The 26128-nt window shown below is 44.3% G+C and overlaps 1 protein-coding gene across 1 annotated transcript in view; it reads right to left on the bottom strand.

Annotated features, from left to right (window-relative positions):
• LOC311240260 (ras-related protein Rab-35) overlaps window positions 1-26128 on the bottom strand; it is a 55971-nt gene that overhangs the window by 29277 nt on the left and 566 nt on the right. Inside the window, exons 2-6 of the mRNA XM_084328814.1 lie at window positions 24258-25376; window positions 22138-22188; window positions 17099-17222; window positions 15756-15880; window positions 12650-12774 (exon numbers count right to left, since the gene is read on the bottom strand). Of these exons, the coding sequence (XP_084184940.1) occupies window positions 12650-12774; window positions 15756-15880; window positions 17099-17222; window positions 22138-22188; window positions 24258-24312 (480 nt within the window). The 5' untranslated portion in view covers window positions 24313-25376. The remainder of the gene's footprint in view (window positions 1-12649; window positions 12775-15755; window positions 15881-17098; window positions 17223-22137; window positions 22189-24257; window positions 25377-26128) is intronic.

Genomic DNA, 26128 nt, shown 5'->3' on the forward strand with positions numbered 1-26128 from the left:
AAATTATATATATATATATATTTTTTTATAAATATTATAGTGAAATATTTTGCACTGTTGTCGCATTTATCTTGTTGAAATCCTCCCACAGGTTCTTTTTACTACCACATATTTAATTGAGACCCTTTATTTGTTTATTATTTCAATTTAGCTGGAAATTGCTACATCATTCAGTAACATTTGCAGAGCCTTATAACAAAAACATTATTACGGTCACCATTGTGACCAGTGGGATTAATCAACAAATTGTATTATTTATTTTTCTATTTCATTGAACATTGCACATGTTAAAAGCAATTTTCTTTACTCAAAATGTGAGTATTACCAAGTCAACTTGTGTTCTTAAAACAATGACAATAAACATAGTTTTATTAGGTTGAAATAATGTGGTTGTGTACTTATTTTTCTGTTAACTTATTATGGATTGAAAACTGAAAACCTTAATGCACAGTAACTGAACTCAATATTTTTAAGTTCTGGTAACTTATTATTATATATTTTTTTACAGTGTAGTCTTGCGATCAATCAAAACTTATTTACACGATATACCTCACATTCACCCTCCATTCACATCCTGGTGTTCTCCATTAGGCCTGTAGGTGGAGCTATGACAGCACACGTACAGTACACACACCAATGGTGTGTGATGTGTCCAAAAATGAATGGGCAAATGTGAGTGAAATGGTCGCACTGTATGCAGCTGTTTGTCTGCATTGCACCCCCCCCCCCCCCAACTCAGATTTAGGGTTGATACAACCACCATAATAATATTGTTAATAATAACAATAACAATAATGATGTAATAATGTAAAAAAAATCATTAAAAAGACCTGATTATGAGAAAAGAAAATTACGATGCATGGAATATTGTTGAGGCACACTAGTTACAACTATATTTCAAACAGGCACTCCATGTCAAAAAGGTTGCTGACCCCTGGTCTAGGTAATTAATGGGAAACACTGACGGAGGCATACAACACTCATAACTATTTACAACAAGTGTCAGAGCAAGTGCACTCAAGTTGTTTGGAAATTCTGAGTGCACACTGGACGCTCTGACCAAAGAGTCAGTTTATCAGAGCGGAGCAGATTTTCAGAGTGAATTTATTAACTCACCTTAACTAGGGCCCTATGCAATCCGTTTTTATCTTTTCCTGTTTTCGGATATGAATTTTCATGTTTTCGGATTTCTCTGTTTTTAATTTTCCCGTTTTCGGATTTCTCTGATTTAATATTTTTTCCTTTGGATTTAACAGAAAAAAACAATACAAAATTATGTTTTTAACTAACTTTAATAATAGTACATCTGCAAACAGTGCCAGTGTAGTTCAGTGCCAGTTAGGTTATGAGGTTTATTTGTTTCAATTAAGTTCAATTCAATGCAGTTAAACTGCCAGTGCAGTGCAATAACTAAATAATAATTAAATAGTTAAATAATACAAAATAATTTGTTTAAAAGAAATCAAGAAAAAAACTGTAAAATGTAATTTATTTCAAAGAGATGTCCTTTAAAGGTTCATGCTTCTCCCCATCAAGTCAAGTCAAGTCAAGTCAAGAGTTTTAATTGTCACGGCATACAGGTATACAATGAAATGCGGCTGGTCTTGCCCGCGACGATGTGCAATACAGTGGTACAACATAATAATAGAGTCCAATAAAAATACAGTGGTACAACATATAATAGAATCCAATAAAAAACAACAGTGCAATAAACAGGTACATGGTGTGCCATCTCGGTATCTGTACATAGTATTTACAGAGCATATAGGACATGCTAGGTAGCTTTAGTAGTGCAATACACTGTTCCTGATGTTATACTAATTTAAGTGGCCTTTCCTCTGGCCATAAGTGTGCGTGTGTGCGGCATGAGTGTTAAAGTGGCTGCTAGTGTGTGAGCGTGCTCAGCGTGCGTGTCGTGTATGTGCTAGTGTGTGCTTGTGTGTGGATAGTTCCGTTTCTGTGTCTCTCAATGTTCATTGTTCAAGGCTCTGATGGCCTGGGGGAAGAAGCTTAGCCTAAGCCTCTCCGTCCTAGTAGCTGGGGTTCGCAGGCGTCTGCCTGACCTCAGTAGCTGGAACAGGCTGTTATTGGGGTGGTGGGGGTCTTTCATTATCCTGCAGGCTCTGGATTTGCACCTCTTGTTGTATAGAGCCTGCAGGGGAGGTAGCGCAATACCCGTAGTACGCTCGGCTGAGCGCACCACTCTCTGTAGGGCCTTCTTGTCCTGTGCCGTGCTGTTCCCATACCAGGCAGTGATGTTTCCGGTCAAGATGCTCTCTACAGCTCCTGAGTAGAAGGACTGGAGTATCTTCCCCGATACTCTGAACTTCCTTAACTGTCTCAGGTGGTAGAGGCGCTGCTTCGCTTTCTTTACTACTGTGTCTATGTGTGTTGACCATGTCAGATCCTCTGAGATGTGGACCCCCAGGTACTTGAAGCTGCTCACCCTGTCCACGGTAGCCCCGTTAATCATCAGTGGTGTGTGTGTCTCCTGCTGTCCTCTCCTATAATCCACGATCAGCTCCTTGGTTTTACCAATGTTCAGGAGCAGGCTGTTGTCCTGGCACCAACGTTCCAGTACCTCAACCTCCTCTCGGTAGGCCTTCTCGTCGTTGTCCGAGATCAGCCCCACCACCACTGTGTCGTCTGCGAACTTCACTATGGAGTTGGAGCTGAACTTGGCCACACAATCGTGTGTGTAGAGTGAGTACAGCAGGGGGCTTAGAACACAGCCCTGGGGGGACCCGATGCTCAGGGTGATGGTGTTGGAGGTCTGACCCCCCACCCTGACCGCCTGGGGTCTTTCACTCAGAAAGTCCAGTACCCAGGCGCTCAGGGCGGAGCTCAGATCTAGCTCGATCAGCTTGTCCACCAGTCTGGTGGGGACTATGGTGTTGAACGCTGAGCTGTAGTCAATGAACAACAGTCTCACATAGCCCCCCTTCTGACGGTCAAGGTGGGAGAGAGTGCTGTGCAGTACCTGGGAGACCGCGTCGTCAGTGGACCGGTTTGTCCTGTATGCAAATTGCATAGGGTCCATATCACTGGGGAGAGAGGCACAAATGTGGTCCTTGACCAGCCTCTCGAAACATTTCATGACCACAGAGGTGAGTGCCACCGGTCTGTAGTCATTTGGACATGTTGGGGAGGGTTTCTTCGGTACAGGGATGATGGTAGACATCTTGAAGCAGGCAGGGACTACTGACTCCGCCAGGGATTGATTAAATATGGCGGTGAACACCGGGGCAAGCTGGTTTGCACAGGACTTAAGTATGCGTCCTGTTATCCCATCTCTGGCTGACATCACCATTGTGATACATGATGGTTAGGCCTTTGTGTTTTCCTCAGTGAGGGATTCTCTTTTGTCGGCAGCAGCGTTTTGTACTTGCTGAAGCTTCTCTCTGTATAATATTTTTATTTTTTTTTTAAACTTTGGCCATTCCGCTGGCTCTTTTTTGCGTTTATCGCATTTTCTCTGGTCAAGAATGACCGACAGAAACAGGTTTTGAATGGGTACAGATTGGGGGAAGACACTCTGAGAAAGATACGGCTGCAGTCCGGGAATCGAACTCGCTAACCCCAGATCCGTGACAAGCACGGTTGTCCCGGGCGCCGAAATAGCGCTCGAGGTACGCGGTGAGCTACTGGAGCTCCCTGTATAATAATTTTTTAAGTTTAAATATCAACATTATCTCTGGCCATCCTCAGTAAATCAAACTTTCCAAAGACCAGAGTTGGGACGGGCACGCACACACACAACAAAGGGAGAATGGCTTGTATAGTTGGGGGCCTTAGGGCTATATGAGGCTAAGTTCGTGCAAATTTGTGCAAAAGCACCAAATTTGGCCCAGATGTAGCTCAGACTATGTTCTAATGATTCAGCCAGGGCGCCCGAGCCAGCGACCACCGGGGTCCCTGGTGGCCAAATCAATATGGCCGCCCTCCGAAAAAGGTTTTGGCTAAAACTTTTTAACCAAATGAGCTTCAAATAAAAACTTGGTGTCTATATTATGTTTCTTGGCCATTAGAAACACATTGGAATGCTTATATTTATAATTGGGTGTGTCTGGACCCCTAATTTGCATATTTCCAAGATGGCGGTTCCCCAAAAATTAGTTTTACCTTAACTTTTATGTTTCTGTTTCAATATTGACCCATTTCGCATTTGTGTCTTGATTATGAACTCCACACAACAAGATTCAAGCAACAGCTCCTCAAATATCTGCCTGAATGGAGTGAACACCAGAAAGGGAGGGACACATACATCACAAACAAGGAACAAGTGGCTAAGAGAGTAGCTAGAGGTCATGATTCCAACCAGATTGATCAGGATGAGGCGATTATGTTGATGAGGGTGAAGTATTGCACAACCAGGCCACACATTTGACGGCTCCTTCCCATCGACACTCTCCAGGGCCCTCATTCATCAACGTGTTCTACGCACAGATTTGTGCTTACCCTGTGCGTACGATCATTTCTAAGCAAAGAGTGGGATTCATCAATTTCAACTTGAACTCGACTCCGTGCTTACGTCTACGCACAGGTCAGAGCACACTTAGCTGACGCCCAGTGGTAGAATATCGTTACTACGCATAAGCACTCCTCAGTTCTGCATTAGTTTCAAGGCGGAAATAAGCTTCCGTGCATTAGTGTTCAACTTCTGTATGACCCGTAATTCATTATAGTTCATTATAAAATAGCGACAGTAGTGTAATTATAACGGGCTCACACGCGAACAAGAGGTTGGCCTGCTTGTTTGGCACGGGGGGCAGACGCAAAACACCAACCTCCAAACGTGATTAAATATTGTTCCAAATAAAAAGCGAATTATTTTGTGTTTCATGTTTCCAAATAAGATTGGTCACGAAATGCTTTCTACTTCAATTTGTTGGTTAGAATAGATGAATAATAATAATAGCTTCATTTTATATAGCGCCTTTCAAGAGACCCAAGGTCGCTTTACATAGATAGGGGGAGGGAATAACAAAGTAACAGACATAGTGGACAGACACACAACATATAAATATGATGATGGAATTCATTCAAGATCTTCTCCACCCTCGGGTCTTTGCCACCGGCACGGTCCATCGTGATATTGGAGATGGATCGAGCAATAGACTGTTACTGTAGCTGTCAAAGCTCCATCACAAATGCAGTTATGTGACTAGAAAGGGATTCCACTAAGTCAATGTTGCGATGCGCATTTGCCTGATACATGTTGTTGCTGCATGCCGGGAGGAAGGCGATGCTGAATGTTTTCAATTCATTAAATAAAACGGATACTTTTTGCAAGGGTTTACTGACTGTCATACAAATAATCAACCAACTACATACTGTAACTTTTCAGTGCACGTTCTTATTTACATTGTGACAACAGCCTTGTGAGTTCCCGCAGTGACCCGCACACAGACATGATGGAATTCAAGTTCATGTATTGAAAGGCAGGCTACATCATACATGCAGTGAGATTCATTGTTCTTGTATATGCTCTCGTATTATTGTTTATATAGGCTACCCAATACTGACATCAAAATAGATTGTAGTATGCCTCTAGAAATCATATGCAGCAGGTAGAAAATTGACGGGAGATCCATCGCGATTTGGAATAAAATTGAGGAGAACTTTAATCCCTGGGTATTAATCAAACAACACGGGAAAAGGCAGTCATATTCCAGCGCGGTCTTTATTAGCCGACAACTAAATAGATGCCTCTAAAAATCATATAGCCAATCGAACACAACTAATAAAGGCATTCATATTACAGCACGGTTATAATGACACACAACCAACGCCAAACAGTGGTCAACGAACGGTCTTTATTAGTATTTTGAGCTGTCCAGGCAGAATTGCAGCAATGGTCTTAGGGAGCCGTTGATATCTGACATCACCGTTTACAAAACCGCCTTTTATTTATCCCATAATACGCGATAGTGTCTTCTTGGTTCGACAGCAGTGAACAATCTCCGTGGAGTTTCTCAGAGTTCCGCTCGGGTCAGTCCATTATTTCACATCCCATGGGGGGTGTTTCCTCACTTTCATGACCATATATGGATAATCATGCACGAGCATTGACGGTAGAACAAAGTGGTATTCATCAACACGGAGGAGCATAGGACCTGTGTACGCACGGTTGATGAATCCCGACTTTCCTGTGCGTACACTCATTCTAAATTCTGTGCTTACGTGTGGAAATAGAACATGTTCTACGCACACGTTGATGAATGAGGGCCCAGGTGGCTAAGTTGGTCACCAAGGCTAAGGCCTCCACCTGCTCCCTTGACCCCTTACCCAGAGTCCTGGTCAAAGCTGGCCTACCTGACGTGTGCCCTACCATCGTGGGAATAATTAATTCCTCCCTGGAATCGGGCAGGGTACCCAGTCTAGCTTCAAGACAGCATCAGTCACGCCCATCCTGAAGAAGCCTGGTCTGGACCCAGATGACCTTGGGAATTACCGACCGATCTCCGACCTTCCTTTCCTAAGCAAGATCCTGGAAAGAGCAGTGGCTGCCCAACACCTGTTCAACCATGAGCTCTATGAACCCTTTCAATCTGGCTTCAGGAAACACCAGAGCACTGAGACTGCCCTCACCAAGGCCACCAAAGGCCTTCTCCTTGCCACAGATTCCGGTCACATCAGCCTCCTCATCCTCCTGGATCTATCTGCGGCCTTTGACATGGTCTCCCATTCCATTCTCCTCAACCGCCTCTCTGACCATCTGGGTGTTACTGGGACTGCTCTCACCTGGTTCGAGTCCTACCTCACTGACCGAAAACAGTTCATCTCCATCTGCACCTCCACCTCCACCCCTGCCCCAATCAACCAAGGTGTGCCGCAGGGCTCCGTTCTTGGTCCACTCCTCTTCACAATCGACATGCTCCCCCTTGGTCACATCATCCGGAAACATGGTCTCAATTTCCACTCCTACGCTGATGACACTTAGCTCTACATCAGCACCTCACCCTCCACTCCTCTCCTCTCCCCCCACAGCACCTCGTCAACTGTCTCCTTGACATCAAGGCCTGGATGTCATCCAATTTCCTGAAGCTAAATAGCAAGAAGACTGAGCTCATGGTTGTGGCCAAGCAGTCACTGCTCCGGAAGGTTGGAGATCTCCTCCTTGAAGTGGATGGCTGCCTAATCCACCCTTCCCCAGAAGTTCGCAACCTGGGCGTCATACTGGACTCCACCCTCTTATTTCATTCCCACATAGAAACAATAACTAAATCAGCTTTTTTTCATCTCTGGAACATTTCCAGACTCCGGCCATCTCTCCCCGACTCTGTAGCAGAGACTCTCATTCACGCTTTCGTCACCTCCCGTCTTGACTATGCAAACTCTGTCCTAATAGGGCTACCCAGCAATGCCTTGAACAGGTTACAATATGTGCAAATATCTGCTGCCAGGGTTCTCACCCACACCAAGTCCTGGCACCACATCACCCCCACCTACAAAGCCCTTCACTCCCTTGCCCTCTCTTTCCTTTTGATTATTATTTTGTTGTTACGTTGTTTCCTGTTCCCTCCCTTCGCTGCCCCCTCCTGTTAAGCGCCTTGGGTCTCCTGAAAGGCGCTATATAAATGTAAGATATTATTATTATTATTAACTGTCTCACAACATCTGTTGCCGAACCCTTACGAGTGTTCAATGATATCATCCTCCAGGGTCCAGCACTCCTCAAACCCTGTGCAGCTAATAGAGAAGATGCCAACCTGAAACCGAGAATGAAAATAGCAAGTCTCATCACGCAATGTCAGAAGTACAAGACATTGTTCTTCCTACTAATCTTCGTCAGGATGTCTTCACCTATGATGTTGACAATCTAGATGGGCACAGCAAAGGGAACTACTCACAGAACGAGTTCCATGGAACTGCACTGAGTGCTACAAATCATCTCTCATGACCATCTAGGACTTGAGCGTCCTCCTATAAAAGTTGACACTGAAGATTCATCCACACCCAAACTTCCAGACTCATATACAATTGTTAAGCCAGCGGAACTCAATGAATATATATAATATAGATATATTGGCACCCAGAAGTGGCACTGATCATGTGCAAACATTGCATGATCTTGTGCGTGGAGCCAAAGTGAAAGATGAGAGTTGGTTGATGCATGGGAAAAGAGTTCTCGATCAGGAGACATAGGTGAAGATGATGTTATTACATGGTCAGGTTATAACTCTGAGCTTATGAATGATGACACAGTGAAACTTCGTGCAGAGATAGGAGTGTACCCCTTATTCCCAGATAAAGCAGCATTTGCATCCATGACGAAGCATGCAATGGAGCTAGCACAGAAAGGCACATCATTCCTGAATCCTGGCCAGATTGCTGTCCTTGGTGCTGATCAACCATTGTATGCTATAACTAAGCAGCTCCAATGGCAATATCCTGCGACACTTGGTGAAGATAAGTTGGTCGTAATGATGGGAGCATTGCATATCGAAGACCAAGCTCACCTTATGTTGGGCAAGCTGCTCTGCGATTCAGGTTGGACCACCGTCCTTACCCAGGCACAGGTCTTGACTACAGGATGAGCTCAGTCTGCCCTCAATGAGCACCATATTAAACACACACGTTATGTCCATCAAGTCACTCTTATGACCCTTCATATTCTCAAGCAGAAGGCATACTCTGCTTATTGTGTGGATGTTCTGGGCCCATCTGAAACATTCAACATGTGGGACAAACAATCTCAATTGTAGTCTCCACAGTTCAAGTACTGGTCTACCATCATGGAGCTAGAGTTACTGTTCTGTCGATTTGTTCGGTCACTCCGAGAAGGACACTTCAAGCTGTACATTCAAGTGTGTGATGAGCTCTGTGCTTGGTTTCACATGATGGATCACAAACTACGCTTGCTGGTTACCCGTCCATGTTCGAGACATGTTTGAGCTGGTTACCCGTCCATGTTCGAGACATGGTTGAGCTGGTTAACCGTCCATGTTCGAGACATGGTTGAGCTGCCTGAAAAGAATCCTGCCATTTATGACGAGTTCATGAAGGGGAAATTCGTAGTGCAGTGGTCAGAACGTAAGTTCAGCTTGATTGCAAAAGATCAATCCCATGAGCAATCAAACAAAATGCTGCAGTCCTGTGGTGGAGCAGCTAGACTCTATGAAAGCCCTGAAGCCCTCACACTCTTCATGCTTGCAGGGCCTGACTGCACCAGGTTGGTGCAGTGCAAGAGTTTGAAGCTGTGTATAACAGCAGCACAGCATCGTCAACATCTCATCACGAAGAGGCACATAGCTTGCAGGTCATGTTCAGGAAAGATGTCAAATCCTTCAGAGGTTATGGAGACCCACAGAAATCCATTTCTACCAAATAATGACCTTGTAGCACTCGACATACAAGACATTATGGAAACAGCAGTGGCTGAATCACTTGCAAGGGTTCACGATGTTGGCATAGCCCTTTTACTGGAACCAGGCGACCTCTGTCCAGCTAAATATCCCAGAGTTCAGTACATGGTGGTACAGAGCTGGTACTGGGACTCCACGACCAAGACTTGGGAACCTTACTGGACTCATCTTGCAGATGCCAGTAAACCTGCACCATTCTCCTCCACTGCGGCTGCAAAAAGTCATGTAGAGGGCGCTGCAAAGCTGGAGTCCATTGCACCTCAATATGTGGCTGTGAGGGTGCCTGTACGCCTAAATATTAAAGGCAACCAACTTGTGTCTAACCACGCCCAACTTGCGTCTAGCCACGCCCCCGCGGCAGCAGCGGTAGCTCCGCTCTGCCGCGGAGCTCCGTCGCGGCAGCATTATATGCCAGTAACCGCCCCTTATTCAGTATCCAGAAATAGCTCAATTGGCAACGCTGCATGGCTGTGGATCCTACGGCTCGTTGCTGGCTAGTTCGATTCCCTTCAATTTAATTTTATTTTTTTTTTTAACATGCATTCGCATTCTTTCGCCGTTAAGTTTAGGCATAACTTTAAGCATTGTTTCGGAGTTGCTTAAGGTTAGGCATTGTTTCGGAGTTGCTTAAGGTTAGAAGGGTTAAGTTTAGGCGCTGTTAAGGAGCTGGTTAAGGTTAGAGTTTGACTTAGAGAATGGCAATATTTTTTAACGTGCATTCATTTCGCCGGTTAAGTTTAGGCATTGTTTCGGAGTTGGTTAAGGTTAGGCATCGTTTCGGAGTTGCTTAAGGTTAGAAGGGTTAAGTTTAGGCGCTGTTAAGGAGCTGGTTAAGGTTAGAGTTTGACTTAGAGAATGGCAATAGACAGCCTATTTCCGCGCTGCAGCGCGAGGCAATAGACAGCCTATTTCCGCGCTGCCGCTCTCTCGCGCTGCCGTGGTCACATGGGCGTATTGGCCAATCAGAGAAACGCTAAACACAAGTTGGTTGCCTAAAATATTCACGCAGCCTGTACCAACACTGAGGATCGAGACTACAGTGAGACGACAATAAGTAATCTGGTTGTGTGATTATGATATAAAAATAGTCACCTACAGCTTCTATCCACAATCACTCACCCTGGTAAATAAAAAGGACAGAGCACATCCATCCCCATAAACTTATATCTATAGACTGAGCACCTTGATGTGGTATGTCGATTGTAATTTTGGGCTAATGTAGGGTATGATTCTGTATTGTTTGTGTATTGTGCAGTATTTATTGTTGTTCTGTCATGTTTTCGCCGTTGTTGTTGTTACGCGGCCTGACAACCAATTGTTGTTTAGGTTTATTTGACATTATAAATATTGCCTGGCAATCAACGTGTCTGATTCGGATTCTGATAAATTATATGTTATATAGAATTTCACTTTTATTGACAGAAAAAACAAAAGTTCTGGTAAAACTCACTTTCGGGTAGTCACCATCTTGGAAATATGCAAAGTAGGGGTCCATACACACCCAATTGTAAAGATAAGCATTCCAATGTGTTTCTAATAGTCAAAAGACATAAAATAGACACCAAGTTTGTATTTCTAGTTAATTTGGTTCAAAAGTTATAGCCAAGACCTTTTTCGGACAGCGGCCATATTGATTTGGCCACCAGGGTGGCCCCGGGGGTCGCCGGCTCGGGCGCCCTGGCTGAATCAATTGAGCATACTCTGGGCTACATCTGGGCCAAATTTGGTGCTTTTGCACAAATTTGCACGAAAATATCCCTAAGGCCCCCAACTATGTATGAGCTATCCAGTTCATATATCAACTATCCAGTTTGTTTTTATAGTGTAACATTACTTGAAGGAGAGAGAGAGAGACAGAGAGAGAGAGAGACTGAGACTTACGTGCGACGCTAGTCAGTCTCGGAATGGATTTGGTATGTTTTTTCTGCGTCTCCGTAGACCGTGCCGCCGTTTTAAAGTCTTAGTGAAGATTGATTTATATGAAAACCGATGTATGTATAATTTAGCTAGCTCGCCAACGTTACTGTGATTAAAGCAAACTAATAATAAAATTAAAAAATATAAAAAATACATTTATTATAATTTTTTCAGGGGGGGCGGGGGCTCCCGTTAGCGGGGCAGGCCGCCCCGCCAAGGCAATGGTAGGGGAAACAGTGTAGTAGCAAAGTACACAATAGTAAAAGAGCCAATAAGTATTTTAGATCCGGTTATTTCCCTTGCCAGGGGCATGGCCACCCACATTTCACTGTATGCCCTGGTATGTATGTGACAAATAAACATCTTGAATCTTAACACTTTGAGTGCCAACGATGAGATTTCTCATTAGTTCATGCCAACCGTTCAGTGCCAACGAGACAAGAGATCTTGTTTTTGATCGTTTTTTTTATTAGCGATTTCCATTCATATTTCATCAATCTAGCCTCCCGTTTACCACTGGAACTATCTCTGAGCTCCATTGGGAAAATACCGCCCCCTATCGTCTCTCCCTGTGGTACTGCACCCCATTGGATTAGACTGAATGAAACGCATGGTAAAAAATAAATCCTGCTAACACATTTTACTTCTCAGGCATGTAATCCAAGCCTACTGGAGTCATTCGCCCACCATCAGAACAGCATGGAACCACCCAGCGTTGGATCAATAAACACGATCGATATTTGGAATGGCGATCAGGAATTGGAATAATCTTTTTGGAGAACATCTGATCTGAGGTAAGGAATCTATTTTACCAGTCTTAGGATAATCAGAGTTTTTTTCACAGAGATATCAACGTGGGCCCTATGTGGTGTGTGTGTGCTGATCAGGAAATGGATAATAGATTTTTCAGCCCGCTTCTATAGCGTGCATAAGTACACATATACTATCGATAATCTAGCGTTTATTTGAAAACGATTCATAAATAGGCCAAAAAATTACAACATTTTGTGTATTCCTGTATATTCCAGTAAAGGGCGTTTATCACAGAATCTTCTGAAATCTTCTGGAACTTTCATAAAACGAGCGTTTTTCAAAATGGTATAAAACGGAAATGAACCGATTTAAAAACAATCCGTTTCGACAATGTTGACTGCAAACAAGTCATTGATAAGCGACGGCCATATTATACACATAGCCATAATTTAAGATAGTTAATGTGTTCGCAAATATGAGAGCTCTATCATTGAAGTGGGCGTTGGCATTCAACGGGGTTCCGGGGCACCGGACCCGTGGCACGGAAAGGAAATTGTAGGATGGTAAATGGGGTTTAGCAAGGCACAGAGAAGAACTCTTGAACAGCTCACCTCTTCTACATTGATGTTTTCTTTGGCGCTGGTTTCAAACACACGGACACCCATCGACTCCCCGAACCGCATTGCATCCTGGGTGTCCACTAGCTTCCTGGACGGGTCGTCATTCTTGTTTCCCACTGAGTAAAGAAACACATTTTTAACCTCTTCCTGTACTTTATAAAAGGGGGGAACCTCATTCAAACACAATGCCGACTCATTACACACATAATCGTGTGAATATCAAAAATATGCGAGCAGTCATACATAAATTTGCTTGGTTTGAGAGTCAATTACTGAATTTGTCCTCCAATGATTCAAGCCACAGGACACTTATTCAATGAAGTGCTAAATACAGATCACTAAAGAAATTAGATGAAGGGGGAAATTTATAAAATGGCCTCAAACTTCTCCAAATATTGGAGAAATGTTAGCCACACTCTGGTGTGGTTTCATGCTTGTTTTATGGTCATTATAAAACAGAAATGTTATAGTCAACAGAAAAATACAACAATAACAATGCACCTTTGTTATATATGATTTACAAAAAACTCAGGAGTTGTCTGGGAAAGTGGAATTATTTATATACAGTGCAATCCTATCCAAGATGGACAATAAACACCAGGATTTATACTGGCATAAATGTGGCAGCCGGGGGTTCATCTATTCAGTGTCCAGCTATTAAAACACTCTGGTTATAAGTCATATCCCTAATATCAAGAGTTATTTTGGTGTCAACTTCCCTTTATGTCCTATTATCATGTCTGTTGGGTCAAAAAGCAGATAATGGTGTGAGAGTCTCTGTTGACCGGCTCTGGACATTGGGTTGCTGCTTATCTGCCAAAAGACTCATTCTGCAGCCTGTTTCTCTAGGGATTCGTGGCTGGAGAATTACCTGGACTTTAGATTGAGATTGTGGTTTCTGAATAATAAAAAAATAAATATACAGTGCAGTCCATAAGTCTGAGTCAAGTGAAACATGTTGTGTTGTCTCTGTACTCCAGCACATTGGATTTTAAAATAAACATTGACTATGAGGTAAAAGTGCAGACTTTCAGTTTTAATTTCAGGGTGTTTACCGGGTGAACCATGTAGGAATTGTAGTTTTATTTTTATTTTTTTTATACATAGTCCCTTCATTTTAGAGGACCAAAAGTGATTTTAACATGGTTCACCTGATATGGATTAAAACACCCTCAAATTAAATTCTAAAGTCTGTACTTCAAACTCAAAACCAAGTACAAAACTGGACACATTTTCACTGTACTCAAGGCTGCACTGTATATTAAGAAGTCCACTTTCCGGGCGGCTAAGTGGCGCAGTGGGTAAGGCGCTCGCCACTAATGCAGGAGATGCTGGGTTCGAGCCTAGCTCTCGGCATTGCTACCAGCTTGGCTGGTCGTTCATACTAACGCAATTGGCAGTGTTAGGGGTGGGAAGCTGGTGGGTGGGGATCGGACGTTGTGGACAGCGACTCCTACAGGTCGGTTGGTGCGCCTGCGCAGCAGAATCAGAAGCGACAGGGGGCGGCGTGCCCTCCAAACGCAGACCCTCGCCGCTGAGAGATCGCGCTGTGCAGGTGAAAAGATGCGACGGCTGCCTCCTCGTGTACCGGAGGGGACACGTGATGCAAGGCTTCGTACACATTGCAGCCGGCCTGTGGGAGGCATGGCCTAACAGCGTTCGAGACAGGGGAGGGTAGAATTGGACAATACGAAATTGGGATGGGAGAAAAATAGAAAATGGGAGAAAAAGTAGGTACAAAAAAAGAAGTCCACTTTCCCAGACCTTCGACTCCACCTGTCATCACTTATCTATGTTGTTACTGAATCCGATAATAAAGGTGTATTGTTGTTATTGTTACATTATTCTGTTACCGTTGTCAAACGACTGCATGATTGTAAAATAAGGACTAGTTTGAGCTCGACTCAAGACTTGGACTGCACTGTATACTTCTACAGTGATACCCCTCAACCTCCCCTTCCATCCGCGTCCCAACAGCCCTCTGATTCTTTTTTTTGTATCCACTTTTTCTCCCATTTTCCTCCCATCCCAATTTCGTATCGTCCAATTCAACCCTCCCCTGTCTCGAACGCCGTTTCTTGCCTCCCACAAGCCGGCTGCAATGTGGACGAAGCCATACATAGCACAAGTCCCCTCCGATACTCGAGGTAGCAGCCGTTGCATCTTTTCACCTGCGTGGCGCGATCTTTCAGCCGCCCCCATCGCTTCCTGATTCTACTGCGCAGGCGCACCAACCGACCTGTAGGAGTCGCTGTCCACAACACCCGATCCCCACCCATCAGTTTCCCACCCCCTAATACTGCCAATGTGTATTAGTACGGACGACCAGCTAAACTGAAAGCAATGTGGAGCGCTGGGATCGAACCCAGCGTCTCCAGCATTCGAGGTGAGCGCCTTGCCCACTGCACCACGTAGCCGCCCACAGCCCTCCGATTCTATGTATAGTAATTGTGGTTGGCTCTGGTGGGGCGCTGCCCCTCCCACCACGCTAGGGAAATGGTAGTGAGGTAACTGATCACCATTTCGGCTTCACTGGAAAATTATTTTGCACTCAAATTCTCTCCATTTGATGAAAGCATGTCCTGTGTTCATCCTGTGTATTTGTTTTCACTGCACTCCTGTCCTCCGTCTGGTAGTCATCATTCTTGGGTCCCTCATTGCAAACTTACGCTTTGGGGCGATTGTTGCTTGGCTAGCGCTGTTTTCAAGTTAGTAACATGTTTTATAAGCTTGGTACAATAAATTGGCTATTTATACACATATATATATACAAACATAAATACACACACACAATTAATAAAACATAAGGCTATAAGCTAATAACTTTGTGCAGGGTTAAATTGCATACAGTATATTATTAATTTAACTGTTTACTGAATTTGTCCTATCATGTTAAATTTTCTCGTCATAATTATTCAAATTGAACTGAACTAAGATCAACGTGTCCCTCTTTTCATGAGGCTTTGCATCTTAAATACTGGGAATCTGGAAATCATCATTGAACGGTATCATTACACCCTTGGCAATCATGCAATTGAAAATTCACGACAGATCGGCTGAACCTGTCCCATCACAGTCCAACAGAAAAGAGACTCACCTAAGATCTTACAGACGGTGTCACAGTTCTGGGAGATCTCATTGAGCCACCTCTTGACGTTCACAAATGACTCCGGGTTTGTCACGTCGTAAACGATAATGACACCGTGGGTGTTTCTGTAGTACCTGGGAAAATTGAAATCAAGAGCTACAGAACTTATGACTGCTTTGTTTGGTTGTACAGTTGTGTACATTTAGCCCCCAACATGACTCAGTTATGCATTTAGCCCACATCATGACTCAGTTATGCACATTTAGCCCACAACATGACTTAGTTGTGCATTTAGCCCTCAACATGACTTAGTTATGCATATTTAGCCCTCAACATGACTTAGTTATGCACATTTAGCCCACAACATTACCTAGTTATGCATATTTAGCCCATAACATGACTCAGTTATGCACATTTAGCCCACAACATAACTCAGTTATGCACATTTAGCCCACAAGCCACAACATGACTTAGTTATGCATATTTAGACCACAACATGACTTAGTTATGCATATTTAGGTTTGATAGCTTTGATTGTGGACATTTAGATGCTCATTAGGCCAACCGGATATATTCAACATGATAGTTGTGTGCTGTGGCTCACGGCATCGCTGGGGTTTAATTCTCCATGCTGACAGATAGTGCATTGATATAAGAGAGAAGTTAAGTGCATTGATATAAGAGAGAAGTTAAGTTAAGTCGATATTGGTTGTTTTCTGGTGTATGGACTCACATAATGAATTTCAATCTACATAGGCTATGATTTTCTATTGAAAAAGGCCAGTGGCGGGCGCCCAAGTGGCGAACCATGTAACTTGCTGCGTCGCGAAGCGGCCGACCCGGGTTCGATTCCCGGACCCGGCGTCCTTTGCCGAATGTCTCCCCCCCGCTCTGTCTCCCGTTCTTCCTCTCTCTCTCTCTCTACCGGACTGCCCGGTAGAAAAAACAATAAAAATCTACAAAAACACAATTAAAAAAATAAATTAAAAAAGCCAGTGGCATACATATTTCAAAGAGACAAACATACCCCCCAAAGAAACTGCAACTGTCTGGCTGTAGTTTGTGGCTGTACTGTAGGTTATTTAAGCTCAGTGGGCTACTGACATTGCTTGTATTTTTGCAGAGTGACTGTTAATTGCTTTTTTATGCTATCCATATACCACCACAAAGTGTGTGTGTGTGTGATTACTATACCTTAGTGGCCTAAAGCACAGAACATAACCTTGAGACATTGTGCGTTTGAGTCTGGCTTATGACGTTTGTTGCATGTCACCCCATCCCCACCCTCCCATCTCCCATCCCTAATGCCTGCTATGCCTTTAAAAAGGGAAGATCATCACAAGAATAATTACGTTGACGTGATGGTTCGAAATCTCTCCTGGCCCGCTGTGTCCCAGATCTGCAGTTTGACACGCTCCCCCTCGATGTCCACCGTCCGGATCTTGAAGTCCACACCGATGGTAGTGATGTAGCTGCCTGCAGAGGACATGGGCATGGTTAGCGAACAGCAAAGTGACCACCCACGCTTGACTTGCAGTAGATCTCAGCCAAAATGGGGATATGCACAAATTACATTCTGATCTAGTCACAAATCCTCACTCTGTACACAGTGAGAGCACTTCATACATATAATTTCCCAGATACTACCCAATATACCAGTTAAGGTCTTAGGGATAGTTGGGATTTATTTTATATTAAGTGGTACAAAATACTTGGCAGTAGTATAATCAATGTTATGATGTATAACCATTAGTTTAGCTGTCCTTGTGCATTTCCTATGCTTGATTCAGATGTGATGTCTTGGAACTAGCCCTAGTACGTGTGCAGTTACTATGCACTGGGTATTGTTCACCGAGGCTTGTTTACTAGGGCTTGTTCACTAGGGTTTGTTCACTAGGGCTTGTTCACTGGAGCTTGTTCACTGGAGCTTGTTCACTAGAGCTTGTTCACTAGAGCTTGTTCACTAGAGCTTGTTCACTAGAGCTTGTTCACTGGAGCTTGTTCACTGGAGCTTGTTCACTGGAGCTTGTTCACTAGAGCTTGTTCACTGGAGCTTGTTCACTAGAGCTTGTTCACTAGAGCTTGTTCACTGGAGCTTGTTCACTGGAGCTTGTTCACTAGATCTTGTTCACTGGAGCTTGTTCACTAGAGCTTGTTCACTGGAGCTTGTTCACTAGAGCTTGTTCACTGGAGCTTGTTCACTGGAGCTTGTTCACTGGAGCTTGTTCACTGGAGTTTGTTCACTAGGGTCCGAGAGACAAATGAAGCATGATAAACTTAGGAGGAGCACTGCTGTTTTCTGTTATGGATGGTTAAGACTTCCGTCTGCATATTGTGGTATGGATTAAAACGTTTATGGTTCAAGACCCCATGTGCTGCCTGTCTGAAGCTTCGCGGTTCGCTCAGAACCCGGTCAGAACTCCAACCACGGGACTCTGTAAGTCAGCTAATGGTTATACATGGATTACACCACTGGCAGGCATTTCATACCACTAGGGATCGGTACCGAATTCGGTACTTTTGAGGTACCGAACCGAAACACGTCGGTACTACCGAGTATCGAATCAAGTGAGAAACCGGAAAAAAAATTTAAAAAAATATTTGTATTAATTTTTTTTTTACTTTTTTCTTTTCATGTCAACGTTCACACGCACAAATGCACAATATATGCTTACCTAGGATTTGACTTGATTCAACAACAAAGCAGTCGGAGCAATGACAAGCCGAAAACTGTCGAAATTGTAGTTATTTGAAGTTTGGATTTTTTTTTACGACTGAGGTAGGTAAATTAAATTTCTTGAGACTAAAGTACAGAAAAAAGGTACCGTTGGGTACCGGTATCGATTCACAGGTACCGGTATCGGTTCAAATGTGAAAGGTACCCATCCCTACATACCACATGATGTCAAAAAGTCCAAACCATCTCTTTAAGTCAGGATTGTTTCTATGAATCTTCATACTTTAATAGGAAGTATTTTCGTACACATGAATAGAATATTGTGAATATTACCATGGAAACTCACAGTATGCAAATCCCAACAGTAACCCTGTCTTCTATCTTGCACTCTTCCTACTATACTAATACATCTCTACCGCTATGCACTCAACACTGCAGTGCCCACGTTTCAATACTGTTTGATGAACATTGTTACTGGGCTGAAAGAGTTGTACCCTTCCTGCTGACTTGTCATACAGAACTTGTAAGTCGCTTTGGATAAAAGCGTCAGCTACAGTCAATTACTAAATGTAAATGCAACCCCATCCGCGCCCCCCTCCCCCTCACACAACCCCCTAGGACACCTGACTACTTACTTGATTTAAAAGATGTGCCAGTCAAGTCTACATTGTAAATGCTTAGAGATTATGTCTTATTGATAATATCAATGCATGAAATAATGCAACAAGCTGTAGATGAACAACAATTTATTGAACTGGAACACATGAGCACTGGGATTGATATATGTTCTCTCTTCCACTTCTCTCCTATCTCATCCTGTCCTCTTCTCTCCACACCTCCCCTCGTGTCCGCTCCCGTCTTCTCTTCCTACTCTTCTCAACTCCTCTCCACTGTTCTCCCTTTTCCTCTGTCATCCTCCTCTTCCATCTTCGCGGCCTCTTCTCTTCCTGGCTAACTGGCTCGTTATGAGAGCTAACGTTGGCTAGCTACTGTACCCGGCGCTGGCTAACTGGCTATCGTTATGAGAGCTAACGTTGGTAGCTACTGTACCTGGTGCTGACTAACTGGCTCGTTATGAGAGCTAACGTTGGCTAGCTACTGTACCTGGCGCTGGCTAACTGGCTCGTTATGAGAGCTAACGTTGGTAGCTACTGTACCTGGCGCTGGCTAACTGCCTCGTTATGAGAGCTAAAGTTGGTAGCTACTGTACCTGGCGCTGGCTAACTGGCTCGTTATGAGAGCTAACGTTGGCTAGCTACTGTACCTGGTGCTGGCTAACTGGCTCGTTATGAGAGCTAACGTTGGCTAGCTACTGTACCTGGTGCTGGCTAACTGGCTCGTTATGAGAGCTAACGTTGGCTAGCTACTGTACCTGGTGCTGGCTAACTGGCTCATTATGAGAGCTAACGTTGGTAGCTACTGTACCTGGCGCTGGCTAACTGCCTCGTTATGAGAGCTAAAGTTGGTAGCTACTGTACCTGGCGCTGGCTAACTGGCTCGTTATGAGAGCTAACGTTGGCTAGCTACTGTACCTGGTGCTGGCTAACTGGCTCGTTATGAGAGCTAACGTTGGTAGCTACTGTACCTGGCGCTGGCTAACTGCCTCGTTATGAGAGCTAAAGTTGGTAGCTACTGTACCTGGCGCTGGCTAACTGGCTCGTTATGAGAGCTAACATTGGCTAGCTACTGTACCTGGCGCTGGCTAACTGGCTCGTTATGAGAGCTAACGTTGGCTAGCTACAGTACCTGGCGCTGGCTAAATGGCTCGTTATGAGAGCTAACATTGGCTAGCTACTGTACCTGGCGCTGGCTAACTGGCTCGTTATGAGAGCTAACGTTGGTAGCTACTGTACCTGGCGCTGGCTAACTGCCTCGTTATGAGAGCTAAAGTTGGTAGCTACTGTACCTGGCGCTGGCTAACTGGCTCGTTATGAGAGCTAACGTTGGCTAGCTACTGTACCTGGCGCTGGCTAACTGGCTCGTTATGAGAGCTAACGTTGGTAGCTACTGTACCTGGCGCTGGCTAACTGCCTCGTTATGAGAGCTAAAGTTGGTAGCTACTGTACCTGGCTCTGGCTAACTGGCTCGTTATGAGAGCTAACGTTGGCTAGCTACTGTACCTGGTGCTGGCTAACTGGCTCGTTATGAGAGCTAACGTTGGCTAGCTACTGTACCTGGTGCTGGCTCGTTATGAGAGCTAACGTTGGCTAGCTACTGTACCTGGTGCTGGCTAACTGGCTCGTTATGAGAGCTAACGTTGGTAGCTACTGTACCTGGCGCTGGCTAACAGCCTCGTTATGAGAGATAACGTTGGTAGCTACTGTACCTGGTGCTGGCTAACTGGCTCGTTATGAGAGCTAACGTTGGCTAGCTACTGTACCTGGTGCTGGCTAACTGGCTCGTTATGAGAGCTAACATTGGCTAGCTACTGTACCTGGCGCTGGCTAACTGGCTCGTTATGAGAGCTAACGTTGGCTAGCTACAGTACATGGCGCTGGCTAACTGGCTCGTTATGAGAGCTAACATTGGCTAGCTACTGTACCTGGCGCTGGCTAACTGGCTCGTTATGAGAGCTAACGTTGGTAGCTACTGTACCTGGCGCTGGCTAACTGCCTCGTTATGAGAGCTAAAGTTGGTAGCTACTGTACCTGGCGCTGGCTAACTGGCTCGTTATGAGAGCTAACGTTGGCTAGCTACTGTACCTGGCGCTGGCTAACTGGCTCGTTATGAGAGCTAACGTTGGCTAGCTACTGTACCTGGCGCTGGCTAACTGGCTCGTTATGAGAGCTAACGTTGGCTAGCTAGTTTTTTTTTTTTTTTTTTTTTTTTTTTTCCTCCTTTTTCCGATTTTTCTCCCATCCCACCATTCCTGGTTGTTGCGCACTTTCCCCTACTGTTGGTCCGAGAGACCGGAGACTGTCACATGCTTTCCTCCAACGCATGTGCAGCCAGCCGGCAGCCAGCCTGGCCGTGCAGATTCTCACTGGGAGAGTGTAACGTGTGGGAGGCCGCACTACCTCTCTCCAGATCCTACCCTCGCTGAGCAGGCACCCCGACCGAACTGTAGGGGTCGCTGTCCACAACACCCAGGACCCACCCGCCAGCTTTCCCACCCTCTAATACTGCCAACTGTATTAGTGTGAACGGCCAGCCAAGCTGGTGACAACGCCGGGAGCTGGATTCGAACACACGAATCCAGCATCTCCGGCGTTGGTGACGAACGCAATCTTGGCTAGCTAGTTAGCAAGATTGCACTGCTTACTAACTAACGTTGATAAACCCAGGTTTACCACACAGTTAAAACACAGCTACTTACATTTGAGGATAAACTTGCATAAGAAGTTTCACTCAAGTTTCACTGTAGATGCCAACATCCAACATCCAATATACCATATAGGATGCCAAGAGCATGCTCTACAACATGGGATCATCCATTTCTATCTACAGTAAAAGCGGTTCACATGTAAAGGGTTTTTATAAACTCATGTTAATTCTGTGCTCAATAGTACAATTTTATTACACATCCAATAAAATTTTCCAGGACAACTGTTTCTATTTCCATGTAATTGGTCACTTTTGCTCAGTTTCCATGCCTTTCCATACCTGGAAAATGAAAAAATTAATCCCATGTTTTCAATGTTTTCCAGGTACCGTGGGAACCCTCAGGGTTCTCAGAATAGCAATATAAGCATATATCAGATGTGATTTACTCACCAGAAAAGGAGCTGTCAGCAAACCGTAGTAAAAGGCTGCTTTTTCCTACATCTGAGACAAAGGACAGAGAGAACAGTTTAGAAAGGGGGTCACTATGATAAGAATTTAACACATTTGGTACAATCAAACCTTTAACATTTCACTTTCATAAGCCCATCCTTTTTACAATAGCATTATTCTTGTAATGAAAAGGCAGGGGTTTAATAAAACATATCCATGTTAAAATGGGTATATCCCCCATTTTAGGTATTTACTATTGTTTTTTTTGTATTCATCTTTTTCCCCCTCCATTTTCCTCCGATTTTCTCCCATTCCAATGTTAGTCGTTATGCCAATTCCCAGTCCCCTTCCTGGTCGCTGCGCACTTACCCCCCACAGTCAGATCATCTGGGAGAGTGGAGGCTATCACGTGCTTCCTCCGACACACGTCCAGCCAATCAACCGCTTCTTTTCACCTGGCAGCGCGGATATTTTCCGAGAGGGCGTAGCGTGTGGAAGGATCACACTATCCCACTCAGGTCCCATCCGCGCTTAGCAGGCGCCCCGACCGAACTGTAGGAGTCGCTGTTTACAACGACCCGGACCCACCCCGCCAGCTTCTCCCACCCTCTAATACTGCCAATTGTATTAGTGTGAACGGCCAGCCAAGCTGGTGACAACCCCGGAGCTGTGAGCTGGATTCGAACAGGCGAATCCAGCTCACAGCTCCGGGGTTGGTGACGAACGCAATCTCCGCTACGCCACCTAACCGCCCTAGGTATTTAGTTACTATTGTGTTCTCCCTGTACCGCGGGACAGTTCAGTCATATGCTTTTCCTGTACCGCAGGACAGTTCAGTCAGTATGTTAGGTTTTTAATTTTTAAGAGCTCACACAAGCACTTATGGCCTCAAGTCAAAGCCTCATTCAATGTCCAAGATTTTACATCACAGTTATATCAGATTTGTAGGGTTCTTCATATTCATTCAATATTCAACTGTCCTGGGGCACAGGAAGAACACATGTGAAAAGAATAGACGTACATTAACACCACCCTCATTTGATATGATTTTTTCCTGTTGTTAAATGTGATTTAGTACAGAATAGAGCTTTGCAGTGTTCACTCGCTCTCTGGTTCCTGGAATAATTTCTTCATCTATGGCTGTAGCCTCTATGCCGTTAGTCATTTTCCTGTGTAACACAGAAGCCTATTACAAAACTACTCCGAGCATGTAAAACAGTTGCAGATTCATTTTGTGCTTGTGGAAAGAAACCAGGAAATGGTGAATAAAAATGGTAGTTTAAAGCGAGGGTTAAACCCTAACAATGAATCGTCACTCACTATGCATTGCAAATATGATCATTAATGGATAGTTCAGATTTTTGGAACCCTAGCCCTATTTCTTACTTACCAACAATGTTGTTGATTGATAGTCCTTTCTTAGCACAGTCCATGGTGTTCTTCATACTAGCACCGAATAGTTAGCCACACATCAATATAAAGTCAATGGAGTCGAGCTCCCATCTGTACAAGCTGACTGAAATGTACTTCAGTACAATGACTAATGACTTTGCATTGGTTCGTGGCTAACTATCCAGAGCTAGTGTTTGAGGAACAGCATGAAAAAAGGACTCTACCGATCAACATCATCATTGGTAAGTAAGAAATAGGGCTCAAAGAAGCAAGGGTTGCTGTGTCGCATGGTAGAAATCTACAGTATGTATCTTTATCGCCAGAGGCTACTGCCATGAAGAAAATTATTCTGGAATCATAGGGGGACAGGCACTGCAGAGGTCTACTGCACAGCTAGTTCTAATGTTGTGGGGCAGTAAGGAGGAGGCGAGAAACCTATGACCAGAACAGTCCTTATGGCCTATAGAAACTTCTCTTCTTGTGCTAACTTCTAGAGAATGAAATTATAGTGGAATTGAAACTATTACTCATTTTGCTGAGTACACCCTGGGCCCCTGAAGCACTGCCCTGGCGGAACTGGGTGTTTTACAGCCAAAAAGGTTACAACACAACTTGACAGAACACAACTAACTGGGAGGCAGTGGCAGGAGGGACATTTGTAAATGGATCCGACTGAAGTTAATCCTTAAAGAGTATTGAGTGAAAAAAGTAAGTGAAAAAGCACTAACTGGAGTCTCCAATGATGAGCAGTTTGAAGAGATGATTGTAGTCCTTTCCCGCCATTTCATTCAAGTTGATTTGGACAGTCTGTACTTATATTCTCCCAATGAATCTACTTCCACAGAAGCCAATAGGCCAATGTTCCCAGTATAAAAATAGTCTCTCCCCCTCCCCACTCAGTGCTACCAGTTCAAACCAGCACAGGATTTAGTGTCCCAAAAAACAAGAGCATTCCCAAAAAAATAAAATGTAATTTCCAGTTGACTTCACCAACCACCCTTGAAGCTTAGATTGGGTCCATACTTGAGAGCTCCAGTTTAAAAAGAAAAAAAATAAAAAGTTCAAGTCATTCTCTTTAGCTTTTCAAATTGCAATCTCAGCCAGTGGAATATGAAGGATTTCTGGTAGGCTCTGCATCTGTTGATTTGTGCAAAGCAGCCGAGGCCCTGCCACCTTTTAGTTCCAGTTCCGCCCTCTTATTGCTCCAGTCGGGGATTCCCAGCACATGATATCCACATGTTGCGACTCATTGAAAAAGCTGTCAGCTACGTTTCCACCGGGTCTGGTCAAGTGTGCATGCGCTTCCCTCTTCTGCTTTGGCTGTACCTTATGGTCAGTGACATCATACAGAGGAGCACTTCGGTGAAGTGCACAGATCCCCAAGTGGAATATCCCTATTGCTTTGCAGTGACATACTTTACACACCCTTTCAAGTGGGCCTAATGCATGCCTAAGTCTCCCGATTATCAATGAGAGCTACATGAAAAAAGACAAACGAGTTGAACAAATTCGCTCAAGGCTGCCGTCTGCTCAAGGCAGGCTGACCAATCCAGTTTCTGCGCCGCATTCCTTCACAAGACCCGTCACCTCTCCGTCATCTGTTCAACTCTGTCTCAACTTCAGCAACTGACACTAAAAGTGAGATTCCAGGGACAAAAATAAAAAATAAAAAGACTTCGGTTTTGCAGTGCAGTTATGCGTTGACTGTATCCAATAACGAGATGCCTTAAAACTTTGATCATGCAGTTTCACTTCCTCTCTTCGGACGGTTGGCAACGTAAGGCAACTGTTCCCTTTTTCATTCAACGAATCTGCCTCTTGCCGGTTCTGCCCTGGCTCAAGGGATACTAAAGAAAGATAAAAGAAAAAAACAATGTTAAGACAAGGCTACATATCCTGACCTGAGGCCAAATCATAAACGTCAAGAAAGTCACCTGTCACAAATTCTTGATGATATTATACAGTGAGCCCTTCCCTCCCCAGTTGCCTCAAACAACAGCTGTACCACTAAATATAACTTGCCCCATCCTGGTTCACCATACATACACCCTCCACACCATCATTAAATAAGCATAGTTGCACACACCAACCGGTCATGTCACCAAACACTAAGTAATGTCACGCTAGATAAAAGCCTGACTTGAAAAGAAGAACGTCAGTGTTGACCAGGGTAATGGAGAGGCTGAGTGCAGGGGCAGCTTGGAGTTGAGGTGTCAGCTGAGGTGACATGGCATATAACCAGATGATACAGCATGGACAGTTCACTCCCCTACAGACATATTGTTAAGGCATATAACCAGATGATACAGCATGAACAGTTCACTCCCCTACAGACATTGTTAAGGGACATTACTACTGTAGCTAACTCTTAGCTAAATTACTAGCTTCCTGAAACTATTTCCCACGAAAACAGGAAAGGACCGCTGCCTTGGTGATTTAATAAAACATGCTAACGAACGTGACCTTACTAACAAGGTGTTATCGATAACGTTAAAAACAATAACATTACACATTTCCCGACATGAAATCCATCCCCTGCATTGAGAGCAACGATGAAGACCAGGGAGGCAAAGTTGGGATGACTGCCGTTAGTCACAAA

Source organism: Notolepis coatsorum (assembly GCF_963971535.1).
Source record: "Notolepis coatsorum genome assembly, chromosome: 14".
Classification (NCBI taxonomy): domain Eukaryota; kingdom Metazoa; phylum Chordata; class Actinopteri; order Aulopiformes; family Paralepididae; genus Notolepis; species Notolepis coatsorum.